Below are 18,601 nucleotides of genomic sequence, written 5' to 3' on the forward strand. Positions count from 1 at the left end.
GGGTGGTCCCAAAAAGGAGGGATTTTTCACATTGACTGTGTGTCGCTTTTAAAAGTGCTCCCCCTCTGGTCAACATATGAAATAACAAGTGTGTGTAAGAAATTGAAATGCGCCCCCTTTGGCCAAAATTAATAAAAAAAATATAAAATAAATATGTATATAGAGACATACTGTAATAACTTGAAGTAAATAATGAAGATTAAAAAACAATTATAAACACAAAATAAATAAATAACTAAAAGCAGTCTTTTTCTCACAATGTGTCGACTTTTTTCTTTTAAAATTGGGAACAATTTCTCATATTCTTTCTGTTTCCGTAATATTGCAATATTTTCTCGTGAAATTTGTACTTTTTTACGTACAATTATTACTTTTTAATGCAAAATGGTGACATTTGTCATATACAATTCTGAATTATCACAATATTGCCAATTTGTATGTTGTCCATTTTTTGAGTAAAATTCTGATTATTATTATAATATTGCCACCATTTTAAAGTTTTCTTATAAAATTGTGACTTTTGTCGAGTAAAATTACGACTCTTTTTTCATAAAATTGCCCAAATTTTAAGCTTTTCTTGTAAAATTCCAACTTTCATCGTAATATTGCGCAAATGTTCCGTTTTTCTTGTAAAATTTTGACTTGCGTTGAGTAAAATTACGACTTTTTATAAAAATGCCAAAATTCTAAGGTTTTCTTGTGAAATTGTGACCTTTTTCTTGTGAAATTCCAACTCATTTTTCACAACAAGCTTTTTTATATGTGCATAGTATGTATATATTATTAATGTTGTAAATACACTTCTTTATATATCTAGAAAGGCTGGTCCTAAAGAGGGAGGCATTTTTCTCAGGTCTCAAGAAGGTAACAAATACATGTGTGTGTGTGTGTGTGTGTGTGTGTGTGTGTGTGTGTGTGTGTGTGTGTGTGTGTGTGTGTGTGTGTGTGTGTGTGTGTGTGTGTGTGTGTTCTTGTCTTTCTAGCCTTCTTGAGACATAAAGAAGGAAAAGTATCTTCCATATGAGGAGGTGTGAACAAGTGATGACATAAATCAATAACATTGCATCTAATAGACAATGTCTCATTTGTGGTGACATCTATCAAAATGAGGGTGGTCCCAAAAAGGAGGGATTTTTCACATTGACTGTGTGTCGCTTTTAAAAGTGCTCCCCCTCTGGTCAACATATGAAATAACAAGTGTGCGTAAGAAATTGAAATGCGCCCCCTTTGGCCAAAATTAATTAAAAAATATAAAATAAATATGTATATAGAGACATACTGTAATAACTTAAAGTAAATAATGAAGATTAAAAAACAATTATAAACACAAAATAAATAAATAACTAAAAGCAGTCTTTTTCTCACAATGTGTTGACTTTTTTCTTTTAAAATTGGGAACAATTTCTCATATTCTTTCTGTTTCCGTAATATTGCAATATTTTCTCGTGAAATTTGTACTTTTTTTTACGTACAATTATTACTTTTTAATGCAAAATGGTGACATTTGTCATATACAATTCTGAATTATCACAATATTGCCAATTTGTATGTTGTCCATTTTTTGAGTAAAATTATGACTTTTGTCATAATTTGACTTTTGTCATAATTTTGACGAGTAAAATTCTGATTATTATTATAATATTGCCACCATTTTAAAGTTTTCTTATAAAATTGTGACTTTTGTCGAGTAAAATTACGACTCTTTTCATAAAATTGCCCAAATGTTAAGCTTTTCTAGTAAAGGGTTAGGGTTAGGGTTAGGGTTAGGGTTAGGGTTAGGGTTAGGGTTAGGTTAGGGTTAGGGTTAGGGTTAGAGTTAGGGTTAGGGTTAACCCTAACCCTAACCCTAACCCTAACCCTAACCCTCAAGAGGGTTAGGGTTAGGGTTAACCCTAACCCTAACTCTAACCCTAACCCTAACCCTAACCCTAACCCTAACCCTTTACTAGAAAAGCTTAACATTTGGGCAATTTTATGAAAAGAGTCGTAATTTTACTCGGGTAAAAGGGTTAGGGTTAGGGTTAGGGTTAACCCTAACCCTAACCCTAACCCTAACCTAACCCTAACCCTAACCCTAACCCTAACCCTAACCCCAACCCTAAACCTAACCCATTTTTTGAGTAAAATGATGACTTTTGTCATAATTTTGATGAGTAAAATTCTGATTATTATTATAATATTGCCAACATTTTAAAGTTTTCTTATACAATTGTGACTTTTGGTGAGTAAAATTACGACTCTTTTCATAAAATTGCCCAAATGTTAAGCTTTTCTAGTAAAATCGCGACTTTTTATAAAAATGCCAAAATTCTAAGTTTTTCTTGTGAAATTGTGACCTTTTTCTTGTGAAATTCCAACTCATTTTTCACAACAATCTTTTTTATATTTGCATAGTATGTATATATTATTAATGTTGTAAATACACTTCTTTATATATCTAGAAAGCCTGGTCCTAAAGAGAGGCATTTTTCTCAGGTCTCAAGAAGGTAACAAATACAAGAATGTGTGTGTTTCCTTACATGAAATGAGCGGAACCAGCAGACAGAACCTTTTCCAGTCTCGGTGTTCTCGCTACAGGAGGTGCTGTTTCCCCTGCCGCCGCCACACGGTCATCGCCGACGCCATGACCGCCTTCAAGGGCATCTGGACTCAGGAGTTCTGGCGTTGCGTCGGCGCCGAGTTCTCGGCCACGCTCCTCTTCGTGCTGCTGGGCCTCGGCTCCACGGTAAACTGGGGGCCCGGCGAAGGGGCGCCCGACTTGGCGCACATCTCCCTGTGCTTCGGCCTGACCATCGGCACCATGGTCCAGTGCTTCGGACACATCAGCGGCGCTCACATCAACCCGGCGGTCACGGCCGCCATGGTGGTGACCCGTAAGCTGAGCGTGGCCAAGGCCGTGTTCTACGTTCTGGCACAGTGCCTGGGCGCCACGGCGGGGGCCGCCGTCCTCTACGGGGTCACGCCGGCTTCAGTGACGGGGGCCCTGGGCGTCACAGCGGTAAGATCTTCTTCATGACTCTACGCCAAGGAAGCTTTCGTTGTCACGCCGTTTATTTCTTTTCAGGTGAACAAGAAGGTGTCAGTGGGAAACGCGCTGGTGGTGGAGATCTTCATCAGCTTCCAGCTCATCTTCACCGTCTTCGCCACTTGCGACCGCAAGCGCAGCGACCTGAAGGGCTCGGCGGCGTTGGCCATCGGCCTGTCGGTGTGTGTCGGCCACCTGTTCGCTGTAAGGTCCTCACCTTAGCTCACTGTCAGGTTCCAACACTGATAACATCTATTAAACAGACAAGAAGCAAGGAATCATGCAGAGACAGAGTTTTGGGCTGTACTCTTAGTTACAGAGCCAACCTACGCTCTAAGGCACAGCCCACGTGCTCCTCTATTTATTTGGGAGGTCCCTGGTTACATCACTGAGGCTGCTGCTGAAGGAAGGGGGTTAATCTCAGCAGCCCACAATATATGATTATTCAGAAATGCAAATGTGCTGACACTCGCGATATCGCCCTGTCTCTGCTTTGTCCGCGTCAAGGTACTCGATGTCAGTCAGCAGGCCGGGTCTGGACACAAACACTGATACAAGACGACTCGCAATCTTTGGATTGCAAGTTGCACAGATAGAAAAGTACAACTTCGCCACAATTGATAATAACTATAGCAACGGCCCTTGAGCATAAGAGTCGTGTGATAACTTCTACATAATTATTCTAACAATTAATCTTAGCGTAGTTTAGCATGGCGCGTCCCGCTCACTGTCAGGTTCCAACACTGATAATATCTATTAAACAGACAAGAAGCAAGGAATCATGCAGAGACAGAGTTCAATTGGGCTGTACTCTTAGTTACAGAGCCAACCTACGCTCTAAGGCACAGCCCACGTGCTCCTCTATTTATTTGGGAGGTCCCTGGTTACATCACTGAGGCTGCTGCTGAAGGAAGGGGGTTAATTTCAGCAGCCCACAATATATGATTATTCAGAAATGCGTGATATCGCCCTGTCTCTGCTTTGTCCGCGTCAAGGTACTCGATGTCAGTCAGCAGGCCGGGTCTGGACACAAACACTGATACGAGACGACTCGCAATCTTTGGATTGCAAGTTGCACAGATAGAAAAGTACAACTTCGCCACAATTGATAATAACTATAGCAACGGCCCTTGAGCATAAGAGTCGTGTGATAACTTCTACATAATTATTCTAACAATTAATCTTAGCGTAGTTTAGCATGGCGCGTCCCGCTCACTGTCAGGTTCCAACACTGATAACATCTATTAAACAGACAAGAAGCAAGGAATCATGCAGAGACAGAGTTCAATTGGGCTGTACTCTTAGTTACAGAGCCAACCTACGCTCTAAGGCACAGCCCACGTGCTCCTCTATTTATTTGGGAGGTCCCTGGTTACATCACTGAGGCTGCTGCTGAAGGAAGGGGGTTAATTTCAGCAGCCCACAATATATGATTATCCAGAAATGCGTGATATCGCCCTGTCTCTGCTTTGTCTGCGTCAAGGTACTCGATGTCAGTCAGCGGGCCGGGCCTGGACACAAACACCGATACGAGACGACTCGCAATCTTTGGATTGCGAGTCGTCCCTTTGCACGGATAGAAAAGTACAACTTCGCCACAATTGATAATAACTATAGCAACGGCCCTTAAGCATAAGAGTCGTGTGATAACTTATACATAATTATGTCGGTGTGTGTCGGCCACCTGTTCGCTGTAAGGTCCTCACCTTAGCCTAGCACACCTAGCTTAGCACTGTCAGGTTCCAACACTGATAACATCTATTAAACAGACAAGAAGCAAGGAATCATGCAGAGACAGAGTTCAATTGGGCTGTACTCTTAGTTACAGAGCCAACCTACGCTCTAAGGCACAGCCCACGTGCTCCTCTATTTATTTGGGAGGTCCCTGGTTACATCACTGAGGCTGCTGCTGAAGGAAGGGGGTTCATTTCAGCAGCCCCAGTTAGACACAATATACGATTATTCAGAAATGCGTGATATCGCCCTGTCTCTGCTTTGTCCGCGTCAAGGTACTCGATGTCAGTCAGCGGGCCGGGCCTGGACACAAACACCGATACGAGACGACTCGCAATCTTTGGATTGCGAGTCGTCCCTTTGCACGGATAGAAAAGTACAACTTCGCCACAATTGATAATAACTATAGCAACGGCCCTTAAGCATAAGAGTCGTGTGATAACTTATACATAATTATTCTAATAATTAATCTTAGCCTAGTTTAGCATGGCGCGTCCCGCTCACTAGCTAGCTTATCCCAGCCCATGGAGCTCAATTAGCTTAGTCCAAATCCTTGATTTTACTCAGGCCAGGGGTGTCCAGTCTTTATGACTTGGGCGGGGTCGCGTTAGGCTAAAAAAATTTGGCCGGGTGCCGAAAGCTGACTGCATGTAAAGTAATTATATATATGTTGTCACGACTTGATCTTGGAAAGTTTGCTTTTCCAGGATGCAACGGCAAGTTGGCACGGGCGAGACGGGAATTAAGGTACATGATTTATTATTATCAAAAAAAAGGAATAAATGAAAGCGCGCACAGTGGCGGAGAACAAACTATGAAAAACAAAAAGACTATAAACATGGAACCAAAACTTACTTTGACAAGGGACATGAAGCAGGATCTTAGAGGAATGGACAGAGCATAAATGTGGTGTGTGGTCGTCAGGACGAACAACAGAAAATGAATGAACTTAAATACTTATGGACATGATTAACAGCAGGTGCGTGACTCAAAACAGGTGCGTGACATGACAGGTGAAACTAATGGGTAACTATGGTGACAAAACAAAACTGCACAAAAAGTCCAAAAATAAAACCTGATCACACAGACATGACATATGTAGCCTATACATATATGTGTAAAGTTAAAAGTCGCAATGATTGTCACACACACACTAGGTGTGGCGAAATTATTCTCTGCATTTGACCCATCACCCTTGATCACCCCCTGGGAGGTGAGGGGAGCAGTGAGCAACAGCGGTGGCCGTGCCCGGGAATCATTTTTTGGTGATTTAACCCCCAATTCCAACCCTTGATGCTGAGTGCCAAGCAGAGAGGTAATGGCTCCCATTTTTATAGTCTTTGGTATGACTCGGCCGGGGTTCGAACTCACAACCTACTCATCTCAGGGCGGACACTCTAACCACTAGGCCACCGAGTGTACATATTATATTAATTTAATGGACTCCTCAAAATGTAGTAATCATTTAGAAATATCAAGCAGCTCAAATGTGCTCAACCTGTCTTTTAGTAGTACACTCTTAGAAATAAGGGTTCTAAAAGGGTTCTTCTACAAGGGCTGAGGTTCTAACTGGAACCATTTGCTTCTGAAAAACCCTTTCTTCGGGAAAGGGTTCTTGGTAACGCTAATGGTTCCAGTAAGAACCATTTTGATCCAGAGAACCCTTTAAAACCCCTTTTCTGAATAATTGGTTTTAAAAGGGTTCTCACTAACACTAAGGGTTCCAGTAAGAACTATTTTGATCCAGAGAACCGTTTTTGGAAGAAAGAGTTCTTCAGGGATTGTTGAAAGCATGGGTAAGATCCTGTGTCACCAGGGACATACTTCCTGATAACATTTGCCAATAATGGTGCCTATCTTTAAATAAATGTTTTTCTCATTCAAATGTTTTGAATGTTTGTTCAATGTCAACATGATAAATGACCACAATATAATATGAACTAAACTGATCTGTAGAATACAATATGGTTCTTTATAGAACCCTCAGAAGACAAGACGGTTATCGGTGAAAACCTTTGAAAAGGGATGTTTTTAGAACCCCCTGTGTCAGGTCTAGATGAAACCCTTGAAACATGAAAGAGTTCTTTGTGGAACTCCCTGTGTGAGTTCTAGATGAAACCCTTGAAACCTGAAAGGGTTCTTAGTGGAACTCCCTGCATGGGTTCTAGATGAAACCCTTGACAAACGAAAAGGTTCTTAGTGGAACTCCCTGTGTGGGTTCTAGATGAAACCCTTGAAATACGAAAGGGTTCTTAGTGGAACTCCCTGCGTGGGTTCTAGATGAAAGTCTTGAAATACAAAAGGGTTCTTGGTGGAACTCCCTGTGTGGGTTCTAGATGAAACCCTTGAAATACGAAAGGGTTCTTAGTGGAACTCCCTGTGTGGGTTCTAGATGAAACCCTTGACAAACGAAAGGGTTCTTAGTGGAACTCCCTGTGTGGGTTCTAGATGAAACCCTTGAAATACGAAAGGGTTCTTAGTGGAACTCCCTGCGTGGGTTCTAGATGAAAGTCTTGAAATACAAAAGAGTTCTTTGTGGAACTCCCTGTGTGGGTTCTAGATGAAACCCTTGAAACCTGAAAGGGTTCTTAGTGGAACTCCCTGCATGGGTTCTAGATGAAACCCTTGACAAATGAAAGGGTTCTTAGTGGAACTCCCTGTGTGGGTTCTAGATGAAACCCTTGAAACATGAAAGAGTTCTTTGTGGAACTCCCTGTGTGGGTTCTAGATGAAACCCTTGAAACCTGAAAGGGTTCTTAGTGGAACTTCCTGCGTGGGTTCTAGATGAAACCCTTGAAACCTGAAAGGGTTCTTAGTGGAACTCCCTGCATGGGTTCTAGATGAAACCCTTGACAAACGAAAGGGTTCTTAGTGGACCTCCCTGTGTGGGTTCTAGATGAAAGTCTTGAAATACAAAAGGGTTCTTAGTGGAACTCCCTGTGTGGGTTCTAGATGAAACCCTTGAAATACGAAAGGGTTCTTAGTGGAACTCCCTGTGTGGGTTCTAGATGAAACCCATGAAACATGAAAGGGTTCTTAGTGGAACTCCCTGCGTGGGTTCTTTGTAGAACCTCTCATGGGGGGTTCTGGGTGGAACCTTACACACACAGTTCTAGGTAGAACCCTCCAAAAGGGTTCCAGGTGGAACCTTTATAAAAAGGTTCTACCTGGAGCCAAAAAGGGTTCTCCTATGAGGACGAGCCGAAGAACCTTATATGGTTCTACTTAGCACTTTTATTTCTAAGAGTGTAAGTAAACAAACAAAGACTCCTTATTAGTCGTATGCAGTAACATATTGTGTCATTTATACACCTATTATTTTGTACACATTATGAAGGACAAACTGTTTAAATGGATTATTAATCTACTTGTTCATTTACTGTTAATATCTGCTTATTTTCTCTTTTAACATGTTCTATCTACACTCTTAGAAATAAAAGTGCTAAGTAGAACCATATAAGGTTCTTCGGCTCGTCCTCATAGGAGAACCCTTTTTGGCTCCAGGTAGAACCTTTTTATAAAGGTTCCACCTGGAACCCTTTCGGAGGGTTCTACCTAGAACTGTGTGTGTAAGGTTCCACCCAGAACCCCCCATGAGAGGTTCTACAAAGAACCCACGCAGGGAGTTCCACTAAGAACCCTTTCATGTTTCAAGGGTTTCATCTAGAACCCACACAGGGAGTTCCACTAAGAACCCTTTCGTATTTTAAGGGTTTCATCTAGAACCCACACAGGGAGTTCCACTAAGAACCCTTTTGTATTTCAAGACTTTCATCTAGAACCCACGCAGGGAGTTCCACTAAGAACCCTTTCGTATTTCAAGGGTTTCATCTAGAACCCACACAGGGAGTTCCACTAAGAACCCTTTCGTTTGTCAAGGGTTTCATCTAGAACCCACACAGGGAGGTCAACTAAGAACCCTTTCGTATTTCAAGGGTTTCATCTAGAACCCACACAGGGAGTTCCACTAAGAACCCTTTTGTATTTCAAGACTTTCATCTAGAACCCACGCAGGGAGTTCCACTAAGAACCCTTTCGTATTTCAAGGGTTTCATCTAGAACCCACACAGGGAGTTCCACTAAGAACCCTTTCGTTTGTCAAGGGTTTCATCTAGAACCCATGCAGGGAGTTCCACTAAGAACCCTTTCAGGTTTCAAGGGTTTCATCTAGAACCCACACAGGGAGTTCCACTAAGAACCCTTTTGTATTTCAAGACTTTCATCTAGAACCCACGCAGGGAGTTCCACTAAGAACCCTTTCGTATTTCAAGGGTTTCATCTAGAACCCACACAGGGAGTTCCACTAAGAACCCTTTCGTTTGTCAAGGGTTTCATCTAGAACCCACGCAGGGAGTTTCACTAAGAACCCTTTCGTATTTCAAGGGTTTCATCTAGAACCCACACAGGGAGTTCCACTAAGAACCCTTTCGTTTGTCAAGGGTTTCATCTAGAACCCATGCAGGGAGTTCCACTAAGAACCCTTTCATGTTTCAAGGGTTTCATCTAGAACCCACACAGGGAGTTCCACAAAGAACTCTTTTGTATTTCAAGACTTTCATCTAGAACCCACGCAGGGAGTTCCACTAAGAACCCTTTCGTATTTCAAGGGTTTCATCTAGAATCCACACAGGGAGTTCCACTAAGAACCCTTTCGTTTGTCAAGGGTTTCATCTAGAACCCATGCAGGGAGTTCCACTAAGAACCCTTTCAGGTTTCAAGGGTTTCATCTAGAACCCACACAGGGAGTTCCACAAAGAACTCTTTTGTATTTCAAGACTTTCATCTAGAACCCACGCAGGGAGTTCCACTAAGAACCCTTTCGTATTTCAAGGGTTTCATCTAGAACCCACACAGGGAGTTCCACTAAGAACCCTTTCGTTTGTCAAGGATTTCATCTAGCAGACTAATTAGGAGTCTTTGTTTCTTTACTTACACTCTTAGAAATAAAAGTGCTAAGTAGAACCATATAAGGTTCTTCGGCTCGTCCTCATAGGAGAACCCTTTTTGGCTCCAGGTAGAACCTTTTTATAAAGGTTCCACCTGGAACCCTTTCGGAGGGTTCTACCTAGAACTGTGTGTGTAAGGTTCCACCCAGAACCCCCCATGAGAGGTTCTACAAAGAACCCATGCAGGGAGTTCCACTAAGAACCCTTTCATGTTTCAAGGGTTTAATCTAGAACCCACACAGGGAGTTCCACTAAGAACTCTTTCATGTTTCAAGGGTTTCATCTAGAACCCACACAGGGAGTTCCACTAAGAACCCTTTCGTATTTCAAGGGTTTCATCTAGAACCCACACAGGGAGTTCCACTAAGAACCCTTTCGTATTTCAAGGGTTTCATCTAGAACCCACACAGGGAGTTCCACTAAGAACCCTTTTGTATTTCAAGACTTTCATCTAGAACCCACGCAGGGAGTTCCACTAAGAACCCTTTCAGGTTTCAAGGGTTTCATCTAGAACCCACACAGGGAGTTCCACAAAGAACTCTTTCATGTTTCAAGGGTTTCATCTAGAACCCACACAGGGAGTTCCACTAAGAACCCTTTCGTATTTCAAGGGTTTCATCTAGAACCCACACAGGGAGTTCCACTAAGAACCCTTTCGTTTGTCAAGGGTTTCATCTAGAACCCATGCAGGGAGTTCCACTAAGAACCCTTTCGTATTTCAAGGGTTTCATCTAGAACCCACACAGGGAGTTCCACTAAGAACCCTTTCGTTTGTCAAGGGTTTCATCTAGAACCCATGCAGGGAGTTCCACTAAGAACCCTTTCGTATTTCAAGGGTTTCATCTAGAACCCACACAGGGAGTTCCACTAAGAACCCTTTTGTATTTCAAGGGTTTCATCTAGAACCCACACAGGGAGTTCCACTAAGAACCCTTTCGTTTGTCAAGGGTTTCATCTAGAACCCATGCAGGGAGTTCCACTAAGAACCCTTTCATGTTTCAAGGGTTTCATCTAGAACCCACACAGGGAGTTCCACTAAGAACCCTTTCGTATTTCAAGGGTTTCATCTAGAACCCACACAGGGAGTTCCACTAAGAACCCTTTTGTATTTCAAGACTTTCATCTAGAACCCACGCAGGGAGTTCCACTAAGAACCCTTTCGTATTTCAAGGGTTTCATCTAGAACCCACACAGGGAGTTCCACTAAGAACCCTTTCGTTTGTCAAGGGTTTCATCTAGAACCCATGCAGGGAGTTCCACTAAGAACCATTTCATGTTTCAAGGGTTTCATCTAGAACCCACACAGGGAGTTCCACTAAGAACCCTTTCGTTTGTCAAGGGTTTCATCTAGAACCCATGCAGGGAGTTCCACTAAGAACCCTTTCAGGTTTCAAGGGTTTCATCTAGAACCCACGCAGGGAGTTCCACTAAGAACCCTTTCGTATTTCAAGGGTTTCATCTAGAACCCACACAGGGAGTTCCACTAAGAACCCTTTCGTTTGTCAAGGGTTTCATCTAGAACCCATGCAGGGAGTTCCACTAAGAACCCTTTCGTATTTCAAGGGTTTCATCTAGAACCCACACAGGGAGTTCCACTAAGAACCCTTTTGTATTTCAAGACTTTCATCTAGAACCCACGCAGGGAGTTCCACTAAGAACCCTTTCATATTTCAAGGGTTTCATCTAGAACCCACACAGGGAGTTCCACTAAGAACCCTTTCATGTTTCAAGGGTTTCATCTAGACCTGACACAGGGGGTTCTAAAAACATCCCTTTTCAAAGGTTTTCACCGATAACCGTCTTGTCTTCTGAGGGTTCTATAAAGAACCATGTTGTATTCTACAGATCAGTTTAGTTCATATTATATTGTGGTCATTTATCATGTTGACATTGAACAAACATTCAAAACATTTGAATGAGAAAAACATTTATTTAAAGATAGGCACCATTATTGGCAAATGTTATCAGGAAGTATGTCCCTGGTGACACAGGATCTTACCCATGCTTTCAACAATCCCTGAAGAACTCTTTCTTCCAAAAACGGTTCTCTGGATCAAAATAGTTCTTACTGGAACCCTTAGTGTTAGTGAGAACCCTTTTAAAACCAATTATTCAGAAAAGGGGTTTTAAAGGGTTCTCTGGATCAAAATGGTTCTTACTGGAACCATTAGCGTTACCAAGAACCCTTGAAAAACCCTTTCTTCGGGAAAGGGTTTTTCAGAAGCAAATGGTTCCAGTTGGAACCTCAGCCCTTGTAGAAGAACCCTTTTGGAACCCTTATTTCTAAGAGTGTAGCGACTTCAATGAACACAGAAAGGATGTTTGTGATGTTATTTGACATTGTTGTGGGTTTAGGGTGAGGAGTGAGCGTGAATTCTGTCCACAGATTCCGTACACGGGCGCCAGCATGAATCCTGCTCGCTCCCTGGGCCCGGCCGTGGTCACATGGTCCTGGGAGAACCACTGGGTAACGTATTCCTTCCAAAGAAGTCTCATTAGTGCTCGTTCCTTATCAGAGTAGTATTCACCTGTTGTGTTCATCCAGGTGTACTGGGTGGGCCCGGCCCTAGGAGGGAGCGTGGCGGCGGCCCTGTACGAGTACCTCTTCTGTCCGGACCTGGAAGCCAAGAAACGTTACTCGGACGGCTTCGGCAAGACGGCGTTCACGGGCTCCAAACAGCGGCAGGACTCGGTCGCGGCTCAGGAGCCGCTCTTCGCCGCCATGGAGGCGGAGCGGGGCCGCGAGCGGGAGGTCTCAGGGGAGGTGCTGTCCTCCGTATGACTAGACAGGAAGCGGGTCCGGGTCTGCCTGGTTGAGGCAACGCCGGGTCTGAAGGAGACGGACCTGCTGTAGACCAACATAAATGTCTAAAAAGGTACCTTTGGGGGCTTCACGGTGGCAGAGGGGTTAGTGCATCTGCCTCACAATACGAAGGTCCTGAGTAGTCTTGGGTTCAATCCCGGGCTCGGGATCTTTCTGTGTGGAGTTTGCATGTTCCCCCCCGTGACTGCGTGGGTTCTACTCCGGGTACTCCGGCTTCCTCCCACCTCCAAAGACATGCACCTGGGGATAGGTTGATTGGCAACACTAAATTGGCCCTAGTGTGTGAATGTTGTCTGTCTATCTGTGTTGGCCCTGCGATGAGGTGGCGACTTGTCCAGGGTGTACCCCGCCTTCCGCCCGATTGTAGCTGAGATAGGCTCCAGCGCCCCCCGCGACCCTGAAGGGAATAAGCGGTAAAAAAAATGGATGGATGGATGGGTACCTTTGGGTTCAGAGGGCTAAACATGTGGCTTCTTCTACTTAACCGCAGAAAATACTTGGTCTTTATTGGGAGTTTTTATTAGTATCAATCTTTATCAATCAATCTTTATTTATATAGCCCTAAATCACAAGTGTCTCAAAGGGCTGCACAAGCCACAACGACATCCTCGGTACAAAGCCCACATAAGGGCAAGGAAAAACTCACCCCAGTGGGACGTCGATGTGAATGACTATGAGAAACCTTGGAGAGGACCGCATATGTGGGTACCCCCCCCCCTCTAGGGGAGACCGAAAGCAATGGATGTCGAGTGGGTCTGACATAATATTGTGAGAGTCCAGTCCATAGTGGATAGTGGTAGTTGTATCTGTGTTCATAGAACCCAGTTGTAGCTGGGATGCGTTGTCTTTAATCTCCTTTCTAATGAGTTCAATTTTCTTATTGAAGAAATTCATAAAGTCATCTGCCGAGTGGGTGGAGCTATTGGGAGGAGTCCCTTGTTGGGTTAGCGATGCTACTGTACTAAACAAAAATGTAGCAGCGGGTCCGGGTCTGCCTGGTTGAGGCGGCGCCGGGTCTGAAGGAGACGGACCTGCTGTAGACCAACATAAATGTCTAAAAAGGTACCTTTGGGGGCTTCACGGTGGAAGAGGGGTTAGTGCATCTGCCTCACAATACGAAGGTCCTGAGTAGTCTTGGGTTCAATCCCGATCTTTCTGTGTGGAGTTTGCATGTTCTCCCCGTGACTGCGTGGGTTCCCTCCGGGTACTCCGGCTTTCTCCCACCTCCAAAGACATGCACCTGGGGATAAGTTGATTGGCAACACTAAATGGTCCCTAGTGTGTGAATGTGAGTGTGAATGTTGTCTGTCTATCTGTGTTGGCCCTGCGATGAGGTGGCGACTTGTCCAGGGTGTACCCCGCCTTCCGCCCGATTGTAGCTGAGATAGGCTCCAGCGCCCCCCGCGACCCTGAAGGGAATAAGCGGTAAAAAAAAATGGATGGATGGATGGGTACCTTTGGGTTCAGAGTGCTAAACATGTGGCTTCTTCTACTTAACCGCAGAAAATACTTGGTCTTTATTGGGAGTTTTTATTAGTATCAATCTTTATCAATCAATCTTTACTTATATAGCCCTAAATCACAAGTGTCTCAAAGGGCTGCACAAGCCACAACGACATCCTCGGTACAAAGCCCACATAAGGGCAAGGAAAAACTCACCCCAGTGGGGCGTCAATGTGAATGACTATGAGAAACCTTGGAGAGGACCGCATATGTGGGTAACCCCCCCCCCCCCCCTCTAGGGGAGACCGAAAGCAATGGATGTCGAGTGGGTCTGACATAATATTGTGAGAGTCCAGTCCATAGTGGATAGTGGTAGTTGTATCTGTGTTCATAGAACCCAGTTGTAGCTGGGATGCGTTGTCTTTAATCTCCTTTCTAATGAGTTCAATTTTCTTATTAAAGAAATTCATAAAGTCATCTGCCGAGTGGGTGGAGCTATTGGGAGGAGTCCCTTGTTGGGTTAGCGATGCTACTGCACTAAACAAAAATTGAGGGTCGTTTTTGTTGAGGCGGATGAGATTTGAGTAATATTTAGCTTTAGCTAAGGTAAGCATGCGTTTATACGATATTAAACTATCACTCCATGCTTGATGGAGAACCTCAAGCTTGGTCGCGCGCCATTTGCGTTCCAACTTTCTACATGATCATTTATGAGCTCTGGTTTCTTCTGTAAACCATGGGGTGCGCTTTTTAGGGGCCTTTTTTTTGTTTTAGCGGTGCTATACTATCAATTGTTTACTTGTAGTACTTTGTGTAAGATTGTTACTGCCTCACATGCACTGGAAGAAACGGACTTTTACGAATATAAACAATGTTTTATACATTGTTGTATTATTTAGTCCAATACAAAAGCCAAAAGCAGTGAAGTTGTCACGTTGTGTAAATGGTAAATAAAAAGAGAATACAACAAATCCTTTTCAACTTATATTCAATTGAATATTTCATGTTCACACTGAGAAACTTTCTTATTTTTTTGCAAATAATCATGAACTTAGAATTGAATGGCAGCAACACATTGCAAAAAAAAAGGCATTTTTACCAGTGTGTTACATGGCCTTTTCCTTTTAACAACACTCAGTAAAGGTTTGGGAACTGAGGAGACACATTTTTGAAGTGGAATTCTTTCCCGTTCTTGCTTGATGTACAGCTTAAGTTGTTCAACAGTCTCCCTTCTCATATTTTAGCCTTCACACATTTTCAATGTCTGGACTGCAGGCAGGCCAGTCTAGTACCCGCACTCTTTTACTATGAAGCCACGCTGTTGTAACACGTGGCTTGGCATTGTCTTGCTGAAATAAGCAGGGGCGTCCATGATAACGTTGCTTGGATGGCAACATATGTTGCTCCAAAAGCTGTATGTACTAGAGATGCGCGGTTTGCGGGCACAACCGCGGAGTCCGCGGATTATCCGCGGATCGGGCGGATGAAATTTAAAAAAATTAGATTTTATCCGCGGGTCGGGTCGGGTCGGGTGGTTAAAAAAAAATTAGATTTGAAATAGATTCAGGCGGGTGGCAGTTAAACCAATTGGGAAATATATATACATAGTTAAATGTTGTTACCCACATACGAAAAACGAGCAGGCACCTGCAGCATATGCCACAACAGAAGAAGAAAAAAGAAAAGAGATGGACACTTTTACGGAGCGGAGAAGGGACGCCTCGCCGGGGTCCGGGACCGAGGCCCCTTCCCCCGAGAGGGCCCCACCGGGAGCCGTAGCTGAGGCGATCCGCGAGAAGGGCCCGACGCACGTCCAGGGTCACCACCGCGCCCACCGCACCGACACCCCGCCTCGTCCGCCTTCGCCGCGGCCGGCGTCACGCGCAGCAGGTAAGCAGCTTACCTGCCCGCCACCCCCTGTTGCCGGGGGCGCGTAACAGGGGTCACTCCGCGCGCAGTGCGCTCACGAAAGGGGTGGGGCTCACCCTGGTTGATATAGACAGCAGCTAGGACGGTGGCCATGGAAGTCGGAACCCGCTAAGGAGTGTGTAACAACCCACCTGCCGAATCAACTAGCCCTGAAAATGGATGGCGCTGGAGCGTCGGGCCCATATACCCGGCCGTCGCCGGCAGCGAGACGCGCTTGGAGGTGCGCTCAGCGCGGCTCCCATATGATTGCGCACTGGTGTGCGTCTGGGTCGTGACAGCGTGGCACGCGAATGTCTGTGCTGCGTTGGATCAGTCTCCTTTCTTTAACAGGCAAAAGCTTTATAACCTCACTAATGCCTTGCATCGTCTATATTAGATATATAACAACGGGCGGATGCGGGCGGATGCGGTTCTGATCAAATGTTACATCGGGTGGATTGCGGATGGTTGACGACTTTCTGATGCGGTTGCGGATGAAATAATTGCCTATCCGCGTATCTCTAGTATGTACCTTTCAGCATTAATGGTGCCTTCACAGATGTGTAAGTTACCCATGCCTTGGCCACTAATACACCCCCATACCATCACACATGCTGCCTTTTACACTTTGACCCTAGAACAGTCCGGATGGTCCTTTTCCCCTGTTTGGTCCGGAGGACACGATGTCCACAGTTTCCAAAAACAATTTGAAATGTGGACTCGTCAGACCACAGAACACTTTTCCACGTTGCATCAGTCCATCTTAGATGAGCTCGTATAAATATATACATATTTATTTATTTTTTTAAATCAATATATGTAATAACAAGTGTGTGTAAGAAATTGAAATGCACCCCCTTTGGCCAAAATTACTAAAAAAAAAAAAATATGTATATAGAGATATACTGTAATAACTTGAATTAAATAATGAAGATTAAAAAACAATTACAAAAAAAACAACCAAAAACTAAAAGCTTGCCTTTTTTATATTTGCATACGAAGGTCCTGAGCAGTTCTGGGTTCAATCCCGGGCTCGGGATCTTTCTGTGTGGAGTTTGCATGTTCTCCCCGTGACTGCGTGGGTTCCCTCCGGGTACTCCGGCTTCCTCCCACCCCCAAAAACCCGTCTCCGCTCGGGATGGTGTCCTGCTGGCCCCACTATGGACTGGACTCTTACTATTATGTTGGATCCACTATGGACTGGACTCTCACAATATTATGTCAGACCCACTCGACATCCATTGCTTTCGGTCTCCCCTAGGGGGGGGGGGGGGGGGGTTACCCACATATGCGGTCCTCTCCAAGGTTTCTCATAGTCATTCACATCGACGTCCCACTGGGGTGAGTTTTTCCTTGCCCGTATGTGGGCTTTGTACCGAGGATGTCGTTGTGGCTTGTGCAGCCCTTTGAGACACTTGTGATTTAGGGCTATATAAATAAAGATTGATTGATTGATTGATTGATATTATTTATAATTATTTATTATTTATTATTTATTTATTATTATTATTATTATTATTATATGTATTATTTATTTATTTATTTATTATTTATTTATTTTTATTATTTATTATTTATTATTAATTATTATTTATTATTTATTAAATTTATTATTGAAATGCCATATTTATTATTGAAGTCACAAAGTGCATTATTTATTTTTTTAACATGCCTCAAAACAGCAGCTTGGAATTTGGGACATGCTCTCCCTAAGAGAGCATGAGGAGGTTGAGGTGGGGGGCAGGGGGGTGTATATTGTAGCGTCCCGGAAGAGTTAGTGCTGCAAAGGCTTCTGGGTATTTGTCCTGTTGTGTTTATGTTGTGTTACGGTGCGGATGTTCTCCCGAAATGTGTTTGTCGTTCTTGTTTGGTGTGGGTTCACAGTGTGGCGCATATTTGTAACAGGGTTAAGGTTGTTTATACGGCCACCCTCAGTGTGACCTGTATGGCTGTTGACCAAGTATTACATTTTAAAGCATTTATCGGCTGATAATATCGTCCGATATTATCGGACATTTCTAATTTAAATGATTGAATTTGAAGTTTCTTAATGCATAATTGTGCACAGGCTTGGTTGATTTGGACAGGTTTACATCTAGAGCTTCTACTTCCCGTTTAGATCCTGCGTGGAATATCTACCTGGAGGAGGAGCAGGAGCGGACTCAAGCCTGGATGGTTTGGACGGTTGGAGTCTATAAAGAAAACAACAACAAAAAAAGGTTTTAATAGAAGACGAAACACTGGAGACGTCCTTTCAGGAGAACAGAAGTGGACCTAAGAAGGATCCCTGAGGTACACCCCAATTGCTTTTGCCCTCACTCAGCATGGCGCCTAATGTTGCTAATGTGCTGAGCAATCCAGTCTGCTGCATCTGATTCAAGGGTGTCCAAAGTGCGGCCCCGGGGGCCATTTGCTAAAAAATCATTAGCATTTTTGTATTACTATGCTATTTTTTGCTAACTTTGCAGCTACTGTATACACATCAGCGTCAAATATCTTGTTACCTGACGGATGACACCTGTTAGCATGCTAAGGTTAGTATGCTAGCTTGTTTTAGCGCATTTTGTAGGTTCACACCTCAGTCATATTTTGGTACTTGTATGCTAAGGTTAGCATTAGGTTTGTCAAAAAATAGATTTTCGAATGAATTCCTACTTGTATATGTATATATATATATATATATATATATATATAAAATAGAAGTGTCTGATACTTGTTGTC

General features: G+C 43.6%; 1 protein-coding gene across 1 annotated transcript in view; it reads left to right on the forward strand.

The window, feature by feature from the left end:
- Positions 1–18,101, forward strand: part of LOC133617972 (aquaporin-4) — a 36,572-nt gene extending 18,471 nt beyond the window's left edge. The window contains exons 2-6 of the mRNA XM_061978407.1: positions 2,578–2,998; positions 3,065–3,229; positions 12,092–12,172; positions 12,251–12,581; positions 18,000–18,101. Coding sequence (XP_061834391.1) covers positions 2,578–2,998; positions 3,065–3,229; positions 12,092–12,172; positions 12,251–12,487 — 904 coding nt within the window. The 3' untranslated portion in view covers positions 12,488–12,581; positions 18,000–18,101. The remainder of the gene's footprint in view (positions 1–2,577; positions 2,999–3,064; positions 3,230–12,091; positions 12,173–12,250; positions 12,582–17,999) is intronic.
- Positions 18,102–18,601: the final 500 nt, after the last annotated feature.

The sequence above is a fragment of the Nerophis lumbriciformis genome, linkage group LG18 (genome assembly GCF_033978685.3).
Source record: "Nerophis lumbriciformis linkage group LG18, RoL_Nlum_v2.1, whole genome shotgun sequence".
NCBI lineage: Eukaryota > Metazoa > Chordata > Actinopteri > Syngnathiformes > Syngnathidae > Nerophis > Nerophis lumbriciformis.